We start from the raw sequence: 19,656 nt of genomic DNA, 5'->3' as shown, positions 1-19,656 counted from the left end.
ATAGCGTCCTACAAAGTGCTTCCAAGTGCAAGAACCTTGTGATTAGCTCAGCCATACCTCCAGGTGGGATAGCACCCAAGAAACTTGCGTTTCGCCTTTCCGACCTGGGCGAACTCCTAGCCCATCCCCCAGTGCATCATCATCCATTTCCCCTGAATGTCCTGCTTTATCCCCAGTTTATGCTCTCCCAAAAGCCCTTCTTTAGCCTTAATGTCAAGTTATTAAACTTCACAAAGGGTGGTCCTCTTGTATCTGCACCTACAACTGTACACTAGTAGCAATCAGGCAAGCTTGTATCAATCGTTCACATTTATGCATAGTTATAATCAGCCACCTTTCTTACCAACTACCAGTCTAGCCAGCTCTCCGAACACAAATCATACTGTGTGCACACCTACAGTCTCAATGTTAAACCTGATATTTTTTCTTTCTTGGTCAAAGCTGAGACTTTCATAAAGAAATATAGTGTATCAAATGGATCTGCCTTCTTGGTGTAACTAATGACTTTTTTTCCAGTTTGATTATACACTTTGGGTTTGTACTGCAGTTAAATGCCTGTTTAAAAAAAAAATTGTTTTAAAAGTTTCATGGAAAATTGTACAAAGCAAGCGCTCAACAGCCAAATATCAAACGTGTCTATATGGATCAAAAGAATAAAATATTTTTAAAAAACTAAAAACTCATTCTTGAAAATACTAAAAATACAAATACCAAATACCTATGATAGGCTACTTTAGAAATATTTTGTCCTACATGGTAAAGGATGACAGAATTGTTCTATTTCTAAGCACATGGTCTTACCTTAACTGTTTTGCATAGCTTTGTTCTATGTCTAGTCTCTCTTTCACAAATTTAGTATATTTTTCCAAGAAATCAATCCCCCACTGTGTGTGTTTCTCTATATTGTCAAATTGATCCTAAAAGAAAAATGAGAGGTATATTAGTTGTTACATAATAAACAGATTAGAATCATATGTTCTCATATATGTTTACCAAACGTGAATTTAAAAAACCATGTAGACAATCAAAGCATATATTCAGATTTTGAAAGGCCAGGAAAAGATAAAGTGGATAGGAGCAACAAGTGTACATTCACCATTATTCACGCTTATCACTAGTAAATTCAATGCAAGATATCTAAAATATACTATCATTTGCTAATCAGTGACAAATTGTAACCTACTTTTGTTCTATCCAGGTAACAGGGCAAAGGGCAGGAATGGAAAAATGTAGCACCTTTGATATCAAATTTCATATTTTTATCAAAAATTGTTTGCCATTTTTATCATTACAGATAATGCAGTAAATTTGTGCTACTTATGTCATATCTATATATATCCCAACAAACATCCTCTCCTTTGCTCAACTAGAAACACCAATTATGAGAAAATACCGCAACTAAATCTAAGCTCTGGTTATGATTAATTATTCATAAGGACATGTATATAAACTGTTTTTTTAAGTTAGGATGTCTGAAGTGTCACCCTCTTATGCTGACCAGGTACAACAGTGCAATAACTCAGTTAGTGTTAATTGCAGCAGGGAAAAATTAAAAAGGTTTAGGGTTTTAGTCATAAACTTTTTTTCATTTAATATTGAACACAATATCTGAAGCATTTTATTTGCAATTGTGATATGGAACAGGCAGCAATTGATTTAATTACTTCTTCTTTATGCCACCATGTAATTTACTTGGACTTCAGTAGATAACATGATCAGAGTTACTTGAGAGAAATTTACATTGAAATAATTGCTTTAGGTAATTGTCAGAAAAAATATTCAAAATATGTAGCTCACAAAAAAAAAATCTACAGTTATTGCTATTACACTAGGACAAAAATGATCTTTTAATTCTCAAACCACAACAAAAGGATTACCAAAAATGTAGTTTCTATAAGGCTTCCAGACAAAAAGTTCACAGTAGTAAAATGCAAGTCAGGAATCTTAGACTGACTGAAAAATACTGCAACTAAAAAGGATAATGTTACATTTAAGCACATTGGGAAGAAGCTTCTACATTCAACATAAAGTGGTGGTGTACCATTTTCCCCCACACTTTAGACCAAGAAATTAATTACAAACAGATTACATGTTTAAACAGGAAAACTAGCAAATATCTAACAATGATCTAGATATAAACAAATTTCCCCAAAAAATGCAACAAAAGAGAATAGCTTTCACATCGATACAGTATGTGATTATACTCCTAAAATGGCATTTACAAAGGGCACATTGATGGCCTAATTGTACTCACTTGTACTTAGATTCAACATGCTTCGGGTTCAAGGTGAACATATGGTGGGGCAGCAAAGCGAGACAGGGTCACACAAGAGCCAATTCACTCCCTCTAGGGGTGTTGTATTTTTAGTTGGGTCACTTTTTCTGCAGAGCTAGCAATTATTAGTGTTGTGTGTTCTCACTGGCATTAACCCACCCCTTCCTTTGAAGGGTTGTGTTGTGTGGTTTAAGAGAGTCCTGTTGTATAGGTTTCCAAGAAAGAGGTCCAGACTGCTTGATATTCTCCCAGTTCTAGGTGGACCCTATACTTCAGTTTAATGTATAGTCCCACAATGTTCTAAATAAGTTCAGTAAGTGAAGAAAGAATTTGTATTTATATAGCACCTTTCACGATCTCGGGATGCCCCAAAGCGCCTCAAAGGCAATTAAGTAGATTTGAAGTGTAGTCATTATTGCAATTTAGGGAAATGTGGCAGTCAACTCGCACATAGCAATGAGACAAATGACCAGATAACTTGTTTTTTTTTTAAATGATGCTGCTTGAGAGATAAATGTTAGGCAGGACACTGGAAAAACTTCCCTGCTCTTCTCAAACAGTGCCATGGGATCTTTTACGTCCACCTGAGAGAGCAGACGGATTATCGGTTTAACGTCTCATCTGAAAAACAGCACCTCCAATAGCGCAGCCCTCCCTCGGTACAATCTCATGTATCGACCCAGATTATGTGCTCAAAGCTCTGGAGTGGGTTTTGAACCATGACCTTCTGACTCAGAGGTGAGATGCTACCACTGAGCCAATGATGACACTGTAAAATACTAAAATGCCTAAAATACTACTGAAGTATTGCATTTGTAGAATTTCAGTGCGCACACTATTTTTTTCTTAAAAACTCCTTACTTTTACCTTCCCCATCCATGTTACTTTATTCAATTGGAAAGGATGGGACAGTCCAACCCAGAGTGATTTCTACATCATGCTTTGGTCAACCAGCAGGGGGCCACAATGACTAATTCAGGAAGGAACCACAGAAAGCAAATGCAGAAATGGAGCAATGTTCCTGATGCTCGACATGAAGTTAAAGCTGTGGCCTTCAACATTTCTAGAGCATTTGATAGGATATGACATCCTGTCCATAAGAAACTAGAGCCAACTTCTGTGGCATTTCTAGTAAGCTGCTCAACTAGTGCATGGCTTCCTCAGAGGACACAACATCAGATTATAAATGGTATTTCCTTATAAGAATTAAGTAGAGGACCCTCAAGGAAGTACGCTTGGATCCACTTGTTCTCATTTTTATCCAAGACCTGGCAGATGTTATGAAAAATGACAAACTCTCTGCTGATGGCACCATCCTGTACTGAGTAATCAATTCCCTTGATGAGAGACAAACTGCAGGACCACTGTTGGAAGCTGCAGATGAGTTGGGGTGTGGGCAGTCAAATGGGTGCTATCTTCAGTGCTGAAAAAAACAAACCAAGGGTAGCAAATCTTCTTTGATTACAAACATCTGCCTCTTACCTTGGTAATCACATTCTTAGAATCATAGAATGATACAGTACAGGAGGAGGCCATTCGACCCATCGTGCCTGTGCCAGCTCTTTGAAAGAACTATCCAATTAGTCCCACTCCCCTATACTTTCCCCATAGACCTGCCAAATTTTTCCATTCAAGTATTTATCCAATTTCCTTTTGGAAGTTACTACTGAATCTGCTTCCATCACCATTTCAGGCAGTTCATTCCAGATCATAACCACTCGCTGCATAAAAAAAATTCTCCTCATCTCCTCTCTGGTTCTTTTGTCAATTACCTTAAATCTGTGTCCTCTGGTTACCGACCCTCCTGCCAGTGGAAACAGTTTCTCTCTATTTAATCTAACAAAACCCCTCATAATTTTGAACACCTCTATTAAATCTCCCCTTAACCTTCTCCGCTCTAAGGAGAACAATCGCAGCTTCTCTAGTCTCTCCACATAACCGAAATCCCTCATCCCTGGTACCAATCTAGTACATCTCCTCTGCACCCCATCCAAGGCCTTGACATCCTTCCTAAAGTGTGGTTCCCGGAATTGGACCACAAAACTCCAGCTGAGGCCTAACCAATGGTTTATAAAGGTTTAGCATAACTTCCTTGATATTGTACTCTACGCCTCTATTTATAAAGCCCAGGATCCCATTTGCCATTTTAACAGTCATATCATCCTTGTTGAGGTCAACAAGCAGTGAAACTCAGCCCTGATTGTTTCCGTCTTAAACTGTATTTGGCCAGTGATAGACCATATCCAGTTGGACAGATGATAGCCCACTATCTGGAACTCTGGCTTGTATGTAGAAGTCCAAATGCAGAGTTTAATTACTATTGGAAATCTGTGACTTATCCGTTACTCAACCAAATCTCTTGTCTTTCTGTGCTCCCAGCTACTGTCAGTGTCAAAGTCACAAAATATCAGTACTTATTATAGTTATCCCCAGCTGAACCCCACTATTGTGCCACACAATACTAATTTCCCCAATTTTTTCTCTCCCCCTCAAGGGCTCATGTTGGGTACAATTCTGCAGGCACCAATTATCCTCAGGACCACCCTTAATGTGTCTGTCTAGACAATCCACTTTAATGTAGGGACAGCACAGCTAAGCCTAATGCTGTGATTACCTAATATCCACGTAATTGAATTTTTCAGCAAGGGTCATTAGATGGCACAGACAGATAGTCCTAGATTGTACCATATGAATGACAATCAGACAGTGACTGAATTGACAATTTTTTTAAAAAACTAGAATTTGATCTTCCAGAATTAACTAATTTTTCTTCTTGATTGCGATAAATGGAAGGAGGTTTATGCACTGAACATTTTTCTTACAGATTTATCTGAAGTGTATTGCGCTGCACTCAAACAAACCACAATTGTTCTTGATTATTAGTGACCCACTACAGTGTATTGCTTAAAGCTTGAGGAATACCGGTTAATAACAAACTTTTAAACGTATTCCAGTTAACTTCATAAATACAGTAATATGTTCAGACTAGAGGCATGCTGTAATGGGCTACAACTTACATTTATATAGCACCTTTAACGTAATAAAACGTCCCAAGGCGCTTCTCAAAGGAGCATCAAACAAAATGACACCGAGCCACATAAGGAGATAATTCCAGCATCCGCAGTATTTTGCTTTTGATAATAGGACAGGTGACCAAAAGCTTGGTTAAAGAGGTAGGTTTTAAGGAGTGTCTTAAAAGAGGAGAGAGAAGTAGAGGGGCAGAATGGTTTTGGGAGGGAATTCCAAAGCTTACGCCCTAGGCAGCTGAAGGCACGGTCACCACAAGTTTTACACTGGATCGGTTATTGGGATATAGTTTTGTAACATTATAAACCATCCATGACTATCATCTTTGGTCTGACAGTGCAACAAATATCCTTGCTTGTCTCCCTCAAAAGCATATAATAATGCAAAAAGCAGAGCACTTGTGAAAGTGATGTATAGGTTCTAAAACAGTTGAAAGTACACTTCCTTTAGAACTACTTTTTACAGTTGTTCCTCCATAGTATGAACAGTAAACAGAAGAGAAAATATGGAGGAGGAGGGGACTGTAGACCAAAGACCAAAACAAGCAGCAAAAAAAAAGTAACAAGACACCCAGTAAGGGTCACCAAAAATGGATAACATTCAAAGCAGAGATTAAAATTCTGTCCCCCAACAACCTAAATGAAATCAAAGAACGATATAAATTAAGTGAATATAAGTTACAGAATCCAAAAATACCAAGACTTGTTTAAAATATTCTTCTCTTCCTCAAATTTAGCTAGAAAGTACTTTTAGGTTCCCTTTCAGGTTCATGTGGTGGTGGGTAAAACATGTAAAAAGTTCACAGAAACTCCTCTTACAATAGAAAGTAATCAGATTGCTGCTTTAATCTATTACACAGGTTCCAAGGAGAATGCCAAATTTGAACCGTCTAATCTTAGCAGAATTGTGATCATTTACTTTTCCAAAGTAAACTCAACAAAATGTTAACTAGTTTCAATATTAGACATTAACCTAATTTAGATCTCGGGAATAAATTTAAAATTGTAGCTAAATTTCTGCACTGGTATCTATTTCTATTCAATGAAAAAGAAATGAACTGATGCAATTTGTACCACAAGATGAAAACTACGGCAGAGAAATGTGAAGTGATGCATTTTGGAAGGAAAGAGGAGGAGAGGCAATATAAACTAAATGGTTCAATTTTAAAAGTGGTACAGGAACAGAGAGACCTGGGGGTTCATATAAACAAATCTTTGAAGGTGGCAGGACAAGACGCCTACAGGATCCTTGGCTTTACAAATAGAGGTAAAGAGTACAAAAGCAAATAAGTTATGCTAAAGCTTTATAAATAACTAGCCAAGCCTACGTTGGAGTAATGTGTCCAATTCTGGACACCACACTTTGGGAAGGATGTCAAGGCCTGAGAGAGAGTGCAGAGGAAATTTACTAGAATGGTACCAGGGATGAGGGACTTCAGCTATATGGAGAGACTGGAGAAGCTGGGATTGGTGTTCTTAGAGCAGAGAAGGTTAAGGGAAGATCTAATAAAAGTGTTCAAAATTATGAAGGGTTTTAACAGAGTAGATAGGGAGAAACTGCTTCCATTGGCAGGAGGGTCGGTAACCAGAGGGCACCAATTTAAGATAATTGGCAAAAGAGGGGAAAAATGAGGGGAAATTTTTTTACGCAGCGAGTGGTTATGATCTGGAATGGACTGCTTGAAAGGGTGGTGGAAGCAGATTTAATAGTAACTTTCAAAAGTGAATTGGACATATACTTGAAAAGGAAAAATAGTGCAGGGCTATGGGGAAAGAGCAGGGGAGTGAGACTAATTGGATAGCTCTTTCAAAGAGCCAGCACAGGCACGATGGGCCAAATGACCTCCTTCTGTACTGTATGATTCTATAAGATCTGGTAGCTTCAGGCTTCTTAAGAGGTTTACAAAATGCTAATCCTTGAATTAACCAAAGCAGCTACAACCTGCAAGCCATGATACAGCTGTAGTAAATAAGTCATGAAAGAGCAACCGTGGACAGTCCAAAACATAAAAGAGGTGGGGAGGACAGTCACAGGAGCTCAGATGATAGCGACATACTGAGCAGTTGTATGGAATTCCACTGGCTATCTTTGCAAGCTGAAATGCAAAGCACCTTACCTTGTCACCTAAATACCTTATCTTCACTTTTATTCTCAATTGCTGGTCCTGCTGGGCCACATACACATATATACCACTGAGACACCAGGTAGATGACCCCCTCCCATATGTTCTATATTACTGACTGGTACCATGCAGCATCATTGCACTGCACCTGTACGGAGTTGAGTACCAGCACAAATTTCATGCTTGGTCACATTGGCTACTTTTTGCAATTATTCACCGGCTCCAATCATTGATATATTTTGTACATTTAATGCATCTTCTAGTTCATTCCCCAATACATCACTACTACAAATCTATGCCAAAGGGATACATTGTGGGGGAAGAGGATGGGTCTTTAGCAAATGAAAAGGTAAATTTAAGAGGGGGTCCCACTGAAGGAACAGCAAACACTCACAGCAGGTAAGCAAGTTCAGTTTAAATGTTATACTCACCTGTGCCAAAAAACACATCGAACTGCTACAAATTCCAGTAAGGAAGACCAGGTGGCACATACAAAGTATTTTTTTCAAATTTGCTGCATCAGTAGTATCACAACTCTGAACAGCAATTATCTGAAAGCCCTATCAATTTCTAATTGTAAATATTTCATGTTCAAGATGTCAAATACTTTAGATGTATATTGAACAATTATCAGAAACTTATATTGTCAAGTAGAACGATTGCAAAGCCACACAAGTACACAGAAGCACATTGATTGTTTAGTGGCCCCTCCCTCTCGAACATCTTGTTGAAGTTCACTCATGGAAATGACTCAACTGACTCGCCCTCCTCCTGGTTAAGAAACACAACATAGACTGGGAAAAGGGGGCAATTACTGAAGCCATTTCTTACTGTCATTCAGTACAAAAGAGAAACAAACAAAAGAAAAGGCAGTCTGTCAACAAAGGCTGCCAGTATTATTTATTAACCTGCAGTGGTACAGTAAGGTCATTCACTGGCTATGTCATCACTGTGAGCCTTAAAAGTAAAACGGAGTGCTACTGATCTCTAATATCTTTTGAAATTAAACAGTGGAGTGTAGTAAAATCCAGTTTTTCTGCAGCAAAATACAACAATTTTACTAGTTTAAGAATATATTGTCACTTTAGTAGGTACAGCTGATCCTATTCACCAGTACAATTTTCTGCAGTTGTACTTGGGAGGATTCTCCTGGCGACACAATGGAGAGTAGTAAGTACAGCATCATATGTTGCCGATTTGGAAACAGCTTCTGTTTCCATTTATCCATTGCACAAGAATGATCAAGTTTACCACAGGACACAAGTCAAGTAGATTTGGTGATAAGCACAAGCATAAAATACAAGTTTTAGAAGGTCAGTGTTTTAAACATACTAGGCCTAAACTTGCACCAAAAAAACCTTACACATTTTAGAATCTTGTAGGTCCTACATAGCCGAACTGCTCACGGATCTTTCAAATAGCTCCTATTACACAAAAGTTGGTTTGTGCCTTACTGCATTGGAAAATAAACAGGAGTGCAAGTCAAGTCATCAGCAGCTATATCCATGAAACTGCTCTTAAAATGGGCAAGTTTTAACATGCAGTGTAAATGTACCCAATTCCTCACCAAAAGACTCTTGCAAGTAGACCGCAGAAGCAAATTAACTCAGGTTACTTCAGAAATCTCACCATTGCTACCTTCTACTTTAATTTGCATAGCTAGGCACAGTAACCCATCCAACAAATTACCAAGATAAAGTCCTCAGCAATCACTATTAAAACCAAACCAGAAAATAAACAGCACCATATGAACATACGAATTAAGAGCAGGAGTAGGCCATTCGGCCCCTCGAGCCTGCTCTGCCATTTGATAAGATCATGGCTGATCTGATTGCAACCGCAACTCTACTATCCAGTCTACCTACTATGACCTTTGACTCCCTTGTTAATCAGGAATCTATCTAACTCAGCCTTAAAAATATTCAATGGCCCTGCCTCCACCGCTCCCTGGGGAAGGGAGTTCCACAGACCCACAACCCTCTGCGAGAAAAAGTTTCTCCTAATCTCCGTCTTAAATGGGAGACCCCTTATTTTTAAACTGTGGCCCCTAGTTCTAGTCTCACCCACAAGGGGAAACATCCTCTCAGCATCTACCCCTTCTAGTCTCCACAGGATCTTATATGTTTCAATAAGATCACCTCTCATTCTTCTAAACTCCAGTGCATACAGGCCCAACTTGTCCAACCTTTCCTCATAAGATAACCCCGTCATCCCAGGAATCAGTCGAGTTAACCTTCTCTGAACCGCCTCCAATGCAATTATGTCCTTTCTTAAATAAGGAGACCAAAACTGCACAAAGTATTCTAGATGTGGTCTCACCCAATGCCCTGTACAACTGTAGCAAAACATCTTTACTTTTATATTCCATTCCCCACCAATGCAACATCTTAACATTTATATAGAACCTCCAATAGAAAAACATTCCAAGGCGCTTCCTGGAGACATAATGAAAAACCCTCTCTCACTGGATTGGTTTCTTTAGCTATAGCTATCAAGTGAGTAGATTTCATCTTCACTGCTGTGGGCAGTAATCTGGCAGAGCAGGTCATCCACCCTTTATGGAACCTGCTACTGAAATCAATGGAATGAAAAATCAGACAGGTTCTATATAGGGGAAGCGATCTGCTCTGCCAGATTACTGCCCAGACAGTAAAAATAAAAATCTACTCAAAATCTACAAAAAGTTTTGCAATTTGGGTTTGTAATTTTACTTTGCTGCCCTCCCCTTTCAATTTTAGCCACTGCAGTTAGAGACCACCATGAGATTACAGGCGAGATAAATATACATATCTCATCATTCAATGTTGCCACATAGTACAATATGCTTTAGTCTTTTCAGAGAAGTAATTGCTAGTAAGGAAAAAAAATCAGGGCAGTGTAACACTGATAAATCTCAAATATAAAAGAATACAAATACGTGGATAGTACCAAATCACTACAACACAAACAGCAAGAGACTGTTGACATAAAACTGAAAATAATTTTACAAACAGGTAGGACAGTACACAGTTACAAGTGGTTGGTGACATGCAGCAAAGAAAAATATTGCAGCCAATTCTCACTTTCTTAGTCGAAATAAGTGATCATGGAATAGTCAATGCAGACATCAATAGTACATTCAGCGTAAAAAACACAAGTTTACTTGTATTATTTGACTGACACTGTCAATTCACTACTTCTCCCTTAAATTTTCCCTAATTCTTTGCAAAATAGAGTATATAACTAAACCTTCAACATGGCCACTGTATCCTCAATACCAAATAGAAACTTCAATTAAATGCTTCAGATTCAACATTTAAAAACTAACACGGAGCAATTTTCTACCCAGCAAGTAGAAGTCAACACCAAGGGTGAGTGTTTAGGATTTGGTTTGAACAGCTCAAAAGCACAGATATTAAAAAGCTTCAAATAGAGTACAGAAATGCCCAAGTGAAATCGCTAAGTTTTTAATTGAATCTGATGTTCATTTACCACCATTTTGAAAAAAAAACTTACATTCATTGCTTTAGTTCCATCCACAAATAACATTACCATCATTTAATCTGACCTACTTGCAGAATATACTGTCAATTCATAATTGATAAATTTTTGGGCTCTTCCTTGGGCTTGGAGGAGAGGAACCAATGTATTCAAAAATGTAGTGGAGATGCCGGTGATGGACTGAGGTTGACAATTGTAAACAATTTTACAACACCAAGTTATAGTCCAACAAATTTATTTTAAATTTCACAAGCTTTCGGAGGCTTCCTCCTTCCTCAGGTGAATGTGTTTCCACAACATTCACCTGAGGAAGGAGGAAGCCTCCGAAAGCTTGTGAAATTTAAAATAAATTTGTTGGACTATAACTTGGTGTTGTAAAATTGTTTACAAAATTCAAAAATGTAGTCACAGTACTGATGATGAATGCACTCGTATATAGCAAGAGCAAGGATAAGACTCTGGTGAACTTCAAATGCCAATGCCCTATTTATGACGTACGTGGCTATTTTAGAAGAGTAGTGAGAACACATCCCAGGTGAGTTTCCCCACAGTCAAGCAATTCTCTCCAGTCACTCTGTCTCACTTTCAAACTTCAAGTTTTGAACCACATCAGTATCAGTTGGATCAGTTTGATGTTTGACGTTTATCCCAGCTACTCTTGCAAACCAAATCATCTCTGGTATGCAACCAATATTACACAAGCTGAATTTTCTTTTGATCTGAGTCACAGCAGATCCTGTCCACATAAGCCTTTTATAAAATAATGGTCTGTCCTTGAAACATTTTTTTAAAAAATTATATTCATTTTGCACTATTTGTAGGGGGGAAAAAAGTTTTGAAAATCAATTTATGCCTAAATATTTGCACAAATAAAATGACCAAAGTTTATTTTATTTCCTTTGTAGGGGAGAAACACCATACCCCAAGTGAGAGGGTAGGCCAGCAATTACTACCGCACTGTGACTAGTCACTAGGAGATACAGGAGAGGACCCCACAGTGACTCAGTCTCAAAGATTTTTTCCATCATTATTGTTGTATGTCAGCAGCTAGGCCATTAATAAAATTAGATCAAGTGCACTTACTTCAACTATTTTGAACTGACATCTAACCTTTGGCCCATAAGACACACTTGGTCAGAAGCCAAGGGACAAAATAATATAAAAGATTTCATCTATAAAGCAGGAGGACAATAACACTGCTGTCCAGTTGATTCTGGCTCTGCTGCCTTGGTCTACTGCCAACACAAAGTATCTACAAAAATCTGGAACAGGACTGCTGCCACTCGTTTAGCATATTCAACTGAACTGATTTAACAGGATTCCTTTAAAAGTCCTCTACCACAACCATTTCCAAGTGTTCCACGCAGATTTACAATATTGACAGAAATAGATTGAAAATATATTCTTGATTACAGAATAAAGCTGTTCAAAGGGTCAATTCTGAATGAATTCACCCATTTTCATACTAAAGCGATTTTTAGATCACTTCCTTAGGTCATAAATAAAAATAAGTTTTCACAACAGTGCAGAACAACCAAACTAGCTAAAAATAGTAAAACAAATTCAATATTTGAAATATTTTTATGTAGTTATTGGACATGAATTTTGATTTGAGGTTAGGATCAGATCAGCCATGATCTTATTAAATGGCGGAGCAGGCTCGAAGGGCCGATTGGCCTACTCCTGCTCCTATTTCTTATGTTCTTATGTTCTTATATTCATTTCCTTCACCCCTGGACATACATTAAACATGTTTGGTTAAAGAGATGTCAAGTGCAAAAAAAATAGTTTACACTATTATTAACTGGCAACAGCAGATTGATCAGGAACCATTATCCTCAGTCACCAAAGAAGTACTTGCTTACAAGCCATCAAAACTAGATGAAAAGGTTGATAGTATATTTCAAATAAACTTAAGGACACAGATCTAATAAGCAAAAAGGTAAACTACTGCCCAAGACAAATTACTCCCATAGCTTTTCAGTACAGTGAAAATTTGTATAACAATTAAACAAGGTTGGTGAGCTGCAGGCGCAAATAGCCACATGGGAATGTGATGTTGTGGCTAAAACGGAGACCTGGCTCAAAAAAGGGCAGGATTGGGTACTAAATATTCCTGGATACAAGGTGTTTCAGGAAAGATAAGAAAGGAAAGAAGGGGAGGGGGGTGGCAGTATTGATTAAGGAGAATATTGCAGTACTGGAGAGAGAGAGGATGTCCTGGAGGGGTCAAGGACAGAATCTATTTGGTTAGAGTTAAGAAATAAAAAAGAGGTGCCATTACACTACTGGGTGTATTCTATAGGCCACCAACTAGTGGGAAGGTTATAGAGGAGCAAATTTGCAGGGAAATTACAGAGCGATGCAAAAGCTATAGAGTAGTGATAACTAGGGACTTCAACTATCCTAATATAGACTGGGGTAACAATAATAAGAAGGGGCACAGAGGGGGAGGAATTCTTGAAATGTCTTCAGGACAACTTTCTTGACTAGTACGTTTCCGGCCCAACAAGGAAGGAGGAATTGCTGGAGCAGCGATCATAGCATCATAAGGTTTAGAGCAGCAATGGAAAGGGACACGGACCACTCTAAAGTAAAAATACTCAACTGGAGGTGTGCCAATTTCAATGGGATAAGAACAGATCTGGCCCAGGTAAATTGGAATCAAAGATTGGCAGGCAAAACTGTAATTGAACGATGGGCAGCCTTTAAGGAGGAGATGGTTCGGGTACAGTCTAGGCACATTCCCACGAGGCAGAAAGGTAGGGCAACTAAAGCCAGAGCTCCCTGGATGACAAAAAAGATAGTGAGTAAGATGAAACTGAAAAAAGGGGCATATGACAGACGTCAGGTTGATAACACAAGTAAGAACCAGGCAGAATATAGAAAGTTCAGAAGGGAAGTGAGAAAGGAAATGAGGGGTAAAGAGAGAGTATGAGAATAGACTGGCGGCCAATATAAAAGGGAATCCAAAAGTCTTCTACAGGCATTTAAATAGTAAACGGGTGGTAAGAGGAGGGGTGGGGCCGATTAGGGACCATAAAGGAAATCTACTCATGGAGGCAGAGGGCATGGCCGAGTACTAAATGAGTACTTTGCAATCCGTCTTTACCAAGGAAGAAGATGCTGCCAGAGTCTCAGTAAAGGAAGATATAGTTGAGATAGTGGATGGGCTAAAAATTGATACAGGTATTTGAAAGGCTAGCTGTACTTAAAGTAGATAAGTCACCCGATCTGGATAGGATGCATCCTAGGTTGCTGAGGAAAGTAAGGGTGGAAATTGCAGAGGTACTGGCCATAATCTTCCAAACATCCGTAGATACAGGGATGGTACCAGAGGACTGGAGAATTGCAAATGTTACATCCTTTTTTGAACAAGAGTGTAAGGATAAACCCAGCAACTTTAGGCCAGTCGGTTTAACCTCAGTGGTGGGGAAACTTTTAGAAACGATAATCAGGGAAAGAATTAACGGTCACTTGGATGAGGATGGATTGATTAGGGAAAGCCAGCACTGATCTGTTAGCGGCCAATTGTCTTTAACCTGATAGAGTTTTTTTGATGAGGTAACTGAAAGGGTAGATGAGGGCAATGCAGCTGATGTGGTGTATATGGACTTTCAAAAGGCGTTTGATAAAGTGCCTCACGGAAGGCTTAACATAAGAACATAAGAAATAGGAGCAGGAGTAGGCCAATCGGCCCCTCGAGCCTGCTCCGCCATTCAATAAGATCATGGCTGATCTGATCCTAATCTCAAATCTAAATTCATGTCCAATTTCCTGCCCGCTCCCCGTAACCCCTAATTCCCTTTACTTCTAGGAAACTGTCGATTTCTGTTTTAAATTTATTTAATGATGTAGCTTCCACAGCTTCCTGGGGCAGCAAATTCCACAGACCTACTACCCTCTGAGTGAAGAAGTTTCTCCTCATCTCAGTTTTGAAAGAGCAGCCCCTTATTCTAAGATTATGCCCCCTAGTTCTAGTTTCACCCATCCTTGGGAACATCCTTACCGCATCCACCCGATCAAGCCCCTTCACAATCTTATATGTTTCAATAAGATCGCCTCTCATTCTTCTGAACTCAAGATTGCGGCCCATGGAATAAAGGGGGCAGTAGCAACATGGATACAGAATTGGCTAAGTAACAGGAAACAGAGAGTAGTGGCCTGTTTTTCGGACTGGAGGGAGGTGTACAGTGATGTTCCCCAGGGATCAGTGCTGGGACCACTGCTTTTCTTGATATATATTTATATTTATTAATGACTTGGACTTGGGTGTACAGGGCACAATTTCAAAATGTGCAGATGACACAAAACTTGAAAGGGTAGTAAACAGCGAGGAGGATAGTGATAGACTTCAAGAGGATATAGACAGGCTAGTGACATGGGCGGACATGTGGCAGATGAAATTTATCGCAGAAAAATGCGAAGTGTTATATTTTGGCAGGAAGAATGAGAAGAGGCAATATAAACTAGAGGGCACAACTCTAAAAGGGGTACAGGAACAGAGAGATCTAGGGGTATATGTGCACAAATCGTTGAAGGTGGCAGGGGAGGTTGAGAATGCGGTTAAAAAAAGCATACGGGATCCTGGGCTTTGTAAATAGATGGTAGCCATGATGTGGAGATGCCGGTGATGGACTGGGGTTGACAATTGTAAACAATTTTACAACACCAAGTTATAGTCCAGCAATTTTATTTTAAATTCACAAGCTTTCGGAGGCTTCCTCCTTCCTCAGGCTCACCTGAGGAAGGAGGAAGCCTCCGAAAGCTTGTGAATTTAAAATAAAATTGCTGGACTATAACTTGGTGTTGTAAAATTGTTTACAATTTGTAAATAGAGGCATAGAGCACAAAAGTATGGAAGTCATGGTGAACCTTTATAAAACACTGGTTCGGCCACAACAGGGAGTATTGTGTCCAGCTCTGTGCACCGCACCTCAGGAAAGATGTGAAAGCCTTAGAGAGGGTGCAGAAGAGATTTACTAGAATAATTCCAGGGATGAGGGACTTTAGTTACGTGCATAGACTAGAGAAGCTGGGGTTGTTCTTCTTGGAACAGAGACGGTTGCGAGGAGATTTGATAGAGGTATTCAAAATCATGAAGGGTCTAGACAGAGTAGAGAGAGAGAAGCTGTTCCCATTGGCGGTGGAGTCAAGGAACAGAGGACATAGATTTAAGGTGATTGGCAAAAGAGCCAAAGGTGACATGATGAAAAACTTATTTACACAGCGAGTGGTTAGGATCTGGAATGCACTGTCCGAGGGGGTGGTGTTGGCAGATTCAATCATAGCCTTCAAAAGGGAACTGGATAAGTACGTGAAAGGAAAAAAATTGCAGGGCTACGGGGAAAGGCGGGGTAATGGGACTAGCTGGATTGCTCTTGCATAGAGCCAGCGCAGACTCGATGGGCCATATGGCCTCCTTCCGTGCTGTAACCTTTCCATGATTCTATTCAATTGTTGTTAGCATTTTATCAACTGTCACTACTGAAACGTAAACTGGTATTTGACAATACCACAACTTGTGCATTAGATTCTCCTCGCTCAACTTTCTATTCGTGCCTCCAAAAATTCTAAGATGTTCTATGGTCCATAGAATTCTCAGATTCAGCATTAGAAATTTAGATAATTTAGTAAGTTATACAGCAAAGTAACAAATGCCATTATATTCCAAGAGTTGGGTGTATGACGTGGTTTTAGTCTTATTGGGAGGATGGTCCAGGCATGTGGGAGAAGGGTGATACGGTGTGGGAGAAGCAGAGGGATGTACTGTGCTGGTGCGGACGGGGTGGTCGAGGTAAGGTAGTACATGGATCGTGGTTGCAAACTGTGAGAGCACTGGGAAGGGGAGCTGATGGGTGCGGGAGTATTAGGAGGTAGATCCTATTGATAAGAACAATAGGAAAAGGGGTTGAAGAGTGCTGTGGAGAAAAGGATTAACCACGATCACAGCTGTGACTAGGGAAATAAATTTAAGCCGACATTCCAGTGCAGTACTGAAGGAGTGTTATATTGTCAAACGTGCCGTTCTTTGGATGAGACATTAAACTGAGACCGTCTACCTGTTCTGGTGCTTCAAGTGGACATTATTGCACTATTTGAAGGAGAGCAGGAGATTCATGCTGTTTCCTGGCCAACATTCTTCCCTCAACCAATAGATGAACAGGTCAAAAAATAGATTCACAAGTCATTCATTTCTGTTGTTTGTAAGATATTACTTTACTCAAAATGGCTGCTACATTCATCTATGTAACAACAGTGATTGCACAAAGTAATTGTATGTGAAGCACTTTGGGATCTTTCTGAAAGACATAATAAGGCAATACACAAATGCATGTTCTTTTTTTAAATCTTCAGACAAGAGAGTAGAAGTGCAGATTGAAGACTTTCCAAGTCAATCACCAATGCTGTTCATAATTGAGCAAAAAGGATGCCTGCTTCTGGTATTCATTCTCCCCTATGAAAAAGTGCTAAAACAAAGTGGATCCACTAAGTAATTACATTTTTTTAAAAATGCTAATTATGCATTTTAAAATATTACAATGTAATAATTCTGCAACGGCTATGCCTTTTGTTACTGCATTTTGCTACAGAAGGCAATAATACAGATACAAAAACGCAGCTCACCAATTGTTTTCACCATGTTGTACATGGATATCTAAATCATCTCCATAGGCTGCCTACAAAAGGAAATCACAACCACAAACTGGTTCTGAAATCAACTGGAAAGTCTAAATTATTGGCTCTAGTGACAGCTCATGGATATCCTTTTATCTTACGGCCTCAAGAAAACTGCACATCAGCAAAGTAAGCCAACTAATCTGAAAAGCAGCCCCCGTACAAGCAATCAATATTTAGCAGAGATATTTTTATACTCCTGCATGAATACTGTGCCAAAAGCTTGGTCAAAAAGATGTAGGTTTTAAGGGGTGTCTTAAAAGGAGGAGAGAGAGTTAGAGAGGCGGGGAGGATTAGGAAGGGAATTCCAGAGCTTAGGGCCTAGGCAGCTGAAGGCTTGGTCGCAAATGGTGGAGCGATTAAAATCGGGGATGTGCAAGAAACAAGAATTGGAGGAGCGCAGAGATCTCAGAGGTATGTTGGGTTGGAGAAGGTTACAGAGATAGGAAAGGACGAGATCACAGAGGGATTTGAAAATAAGGGTGAGAATTTTAAAATTGAGGCGTTCTAGGTCCAGGAGCCAATGTAGGTCAGCAAGCACAGGGCTGATGGGAGAATGGAACTTGGAGCAAGTTAGGATGCGGGCAGCAAAATTTTGTATGAGCTCAACTTTATGGAGGGTGGAAGATGGGAGGCCGGCCAGGAGAACACTGGAATAGTCCAGTCTGGAGGTAAGAAAGCTATGGATGAGGGTTTCAGCAACAGATGAGCTGAGGCAGGGGTGGAGACAGGCAATGTTATGGAGGTGGAAATAGGCGGTCTTGGTGATGGAGCAAGTATGTGGTCGGAAGCTCATCTCAGGGTCAAATAAGACACCAAGGTTGCACACGGTCTGGTTCAGCCTTGGACAGTGGCCAGGGAGAGGGATGGAGCTGGTGGCTAGGGAACGGAGTTTGCAGCAGGGACCGAAGACAATGGCTTCGGTCTTCCCAATATTGAGTTGAAGGAAATCTTTGCTCATCCAGCACTGGATGTCGGAGAAGCAATGTGACAAATGAGAGACAGTGGAGGGGTTGAGGGAGATGGTGGTGAAGTAGAGCTGGATGTCATCAGCATACACGTGGAATTTGACAACGTGTTTTTGGATGATGTCGTTGAGGGGCAGTATGTAGATGAGAAATAGGAGGGGGCCAAGGATAGATCCCTGGGGGACTCCAGAGGTAACGGTGCGGGAGCGGGAAGAGAAGCCATTGCAAGTGATTCGCTGGCTATGACTGGAAAGATAAGACTGGAACCAGGCGAGCACAGTCCCACCCAGCTGGACAACGGAGGAGGGGCATTAGAGGACAATACAGTCAACCACGTCAAAGGCTGCAGAAAAGTCGAGAAGGATGAGGAGGGATCGTTTATCATTGTCACAGTCATATAGGACGTCATTTGTAACTTTGATAAGGGCCGTTTCAGTACTGTGGCAGGGGCGGAAACCTGATTGGAGGGATTCAAACATGGAGTTGAGGAAAAGATGGGCACGGATATGGGAGGAGACAACACGTTCTAGGACTTTGGAGAGGAAAGGGAGGTTGGAGATGGGGCGGTAGTTTGCAAGGACAGAGGGGTCAAGAGTGGGTTTTTTGAGGAGGGGGTGATGATGTCAGATTTGAAGAGGAGGGGGACAGTATCAGCTAACATGGGGGCCAGGAAGGGAATTTGGATGGTCAGCAGTTTAGTGGGAATAGGGTTGTGGGCTAGATCACAATAATATTGCAATGCTGTTTTAAAACTGTAACAAATGTACATTAATATTTATGTTGGTTTTAATTGAATGAGCCTCTACTGTAACTAAAAACACAGCATATTACTAAATGTTTATATCTCACCTGCTCAAATGGAGATAGAGATAAGCCTCATCTGTAGGAGGACTGGATAAATACTATTTGTTCTGCATATACTTTTAACTAATCCATGGTTTATGACATCACTTGCATAGCAATTGTCATGGCCTGGTACTGCTACTAAGAGTTGGAATCAGGATGGGGTACAATCAACGATTCATTTAAACGTTACAACTTTTGATAACTAATGAACCTAGCACAATTTAAGTGCCTTGGAATGTTTTACTATGTTAAAGATGATA

The 19,656-nt window shown here is 39.9% G+C and overlaps 1 protein-coding gene across 3 annotated transcripts in view; it reads right to left on the bottom strand.

Moving 5' to 3' along the window:
* The window catches only part of fnbp1l (formin binding protein 1-like), a 155,704-nt gene that overhangs the window by 79,724 nt on the left and 56,324 nt on the right, over window positions 1–19,656 (bottom strand). For all 3 annotated transcript variants that reach the window (XM_067989944.1, XM_067989941.1, XM_067989943.1), the window contains exon 2: window positions 802–917. In XM_067989944.1, the coding sequence (XP_067846045.1) occupies window positions 802–917 (116 nt within the window). The remainder of the gene's footprint in view (window positions 1–801; window positions 918–19,656) is intronic.

This window comes from Heptranchias perlo, chromosome 9 (genome assembly GCF_035084215.1).
Source record: "Heptranchias perlo isolate sHepPer1 chromosome 9, sHepPer1.hap1, whole genome shotgun sequence".
Taxonomy (NCBI): domain Eukaryota; kingdom Metazoa; phylum Chordata; class Chondrichthyes; order Hexanchiformes; family Hexanchidae; genus Heptranchias; species Heptranchias perlo.
The sequence above is the reverse complement of the archived record's forward strand: the minus strand, read 5'-3'. Positions and strand labels throughout refer to the sequence as shown.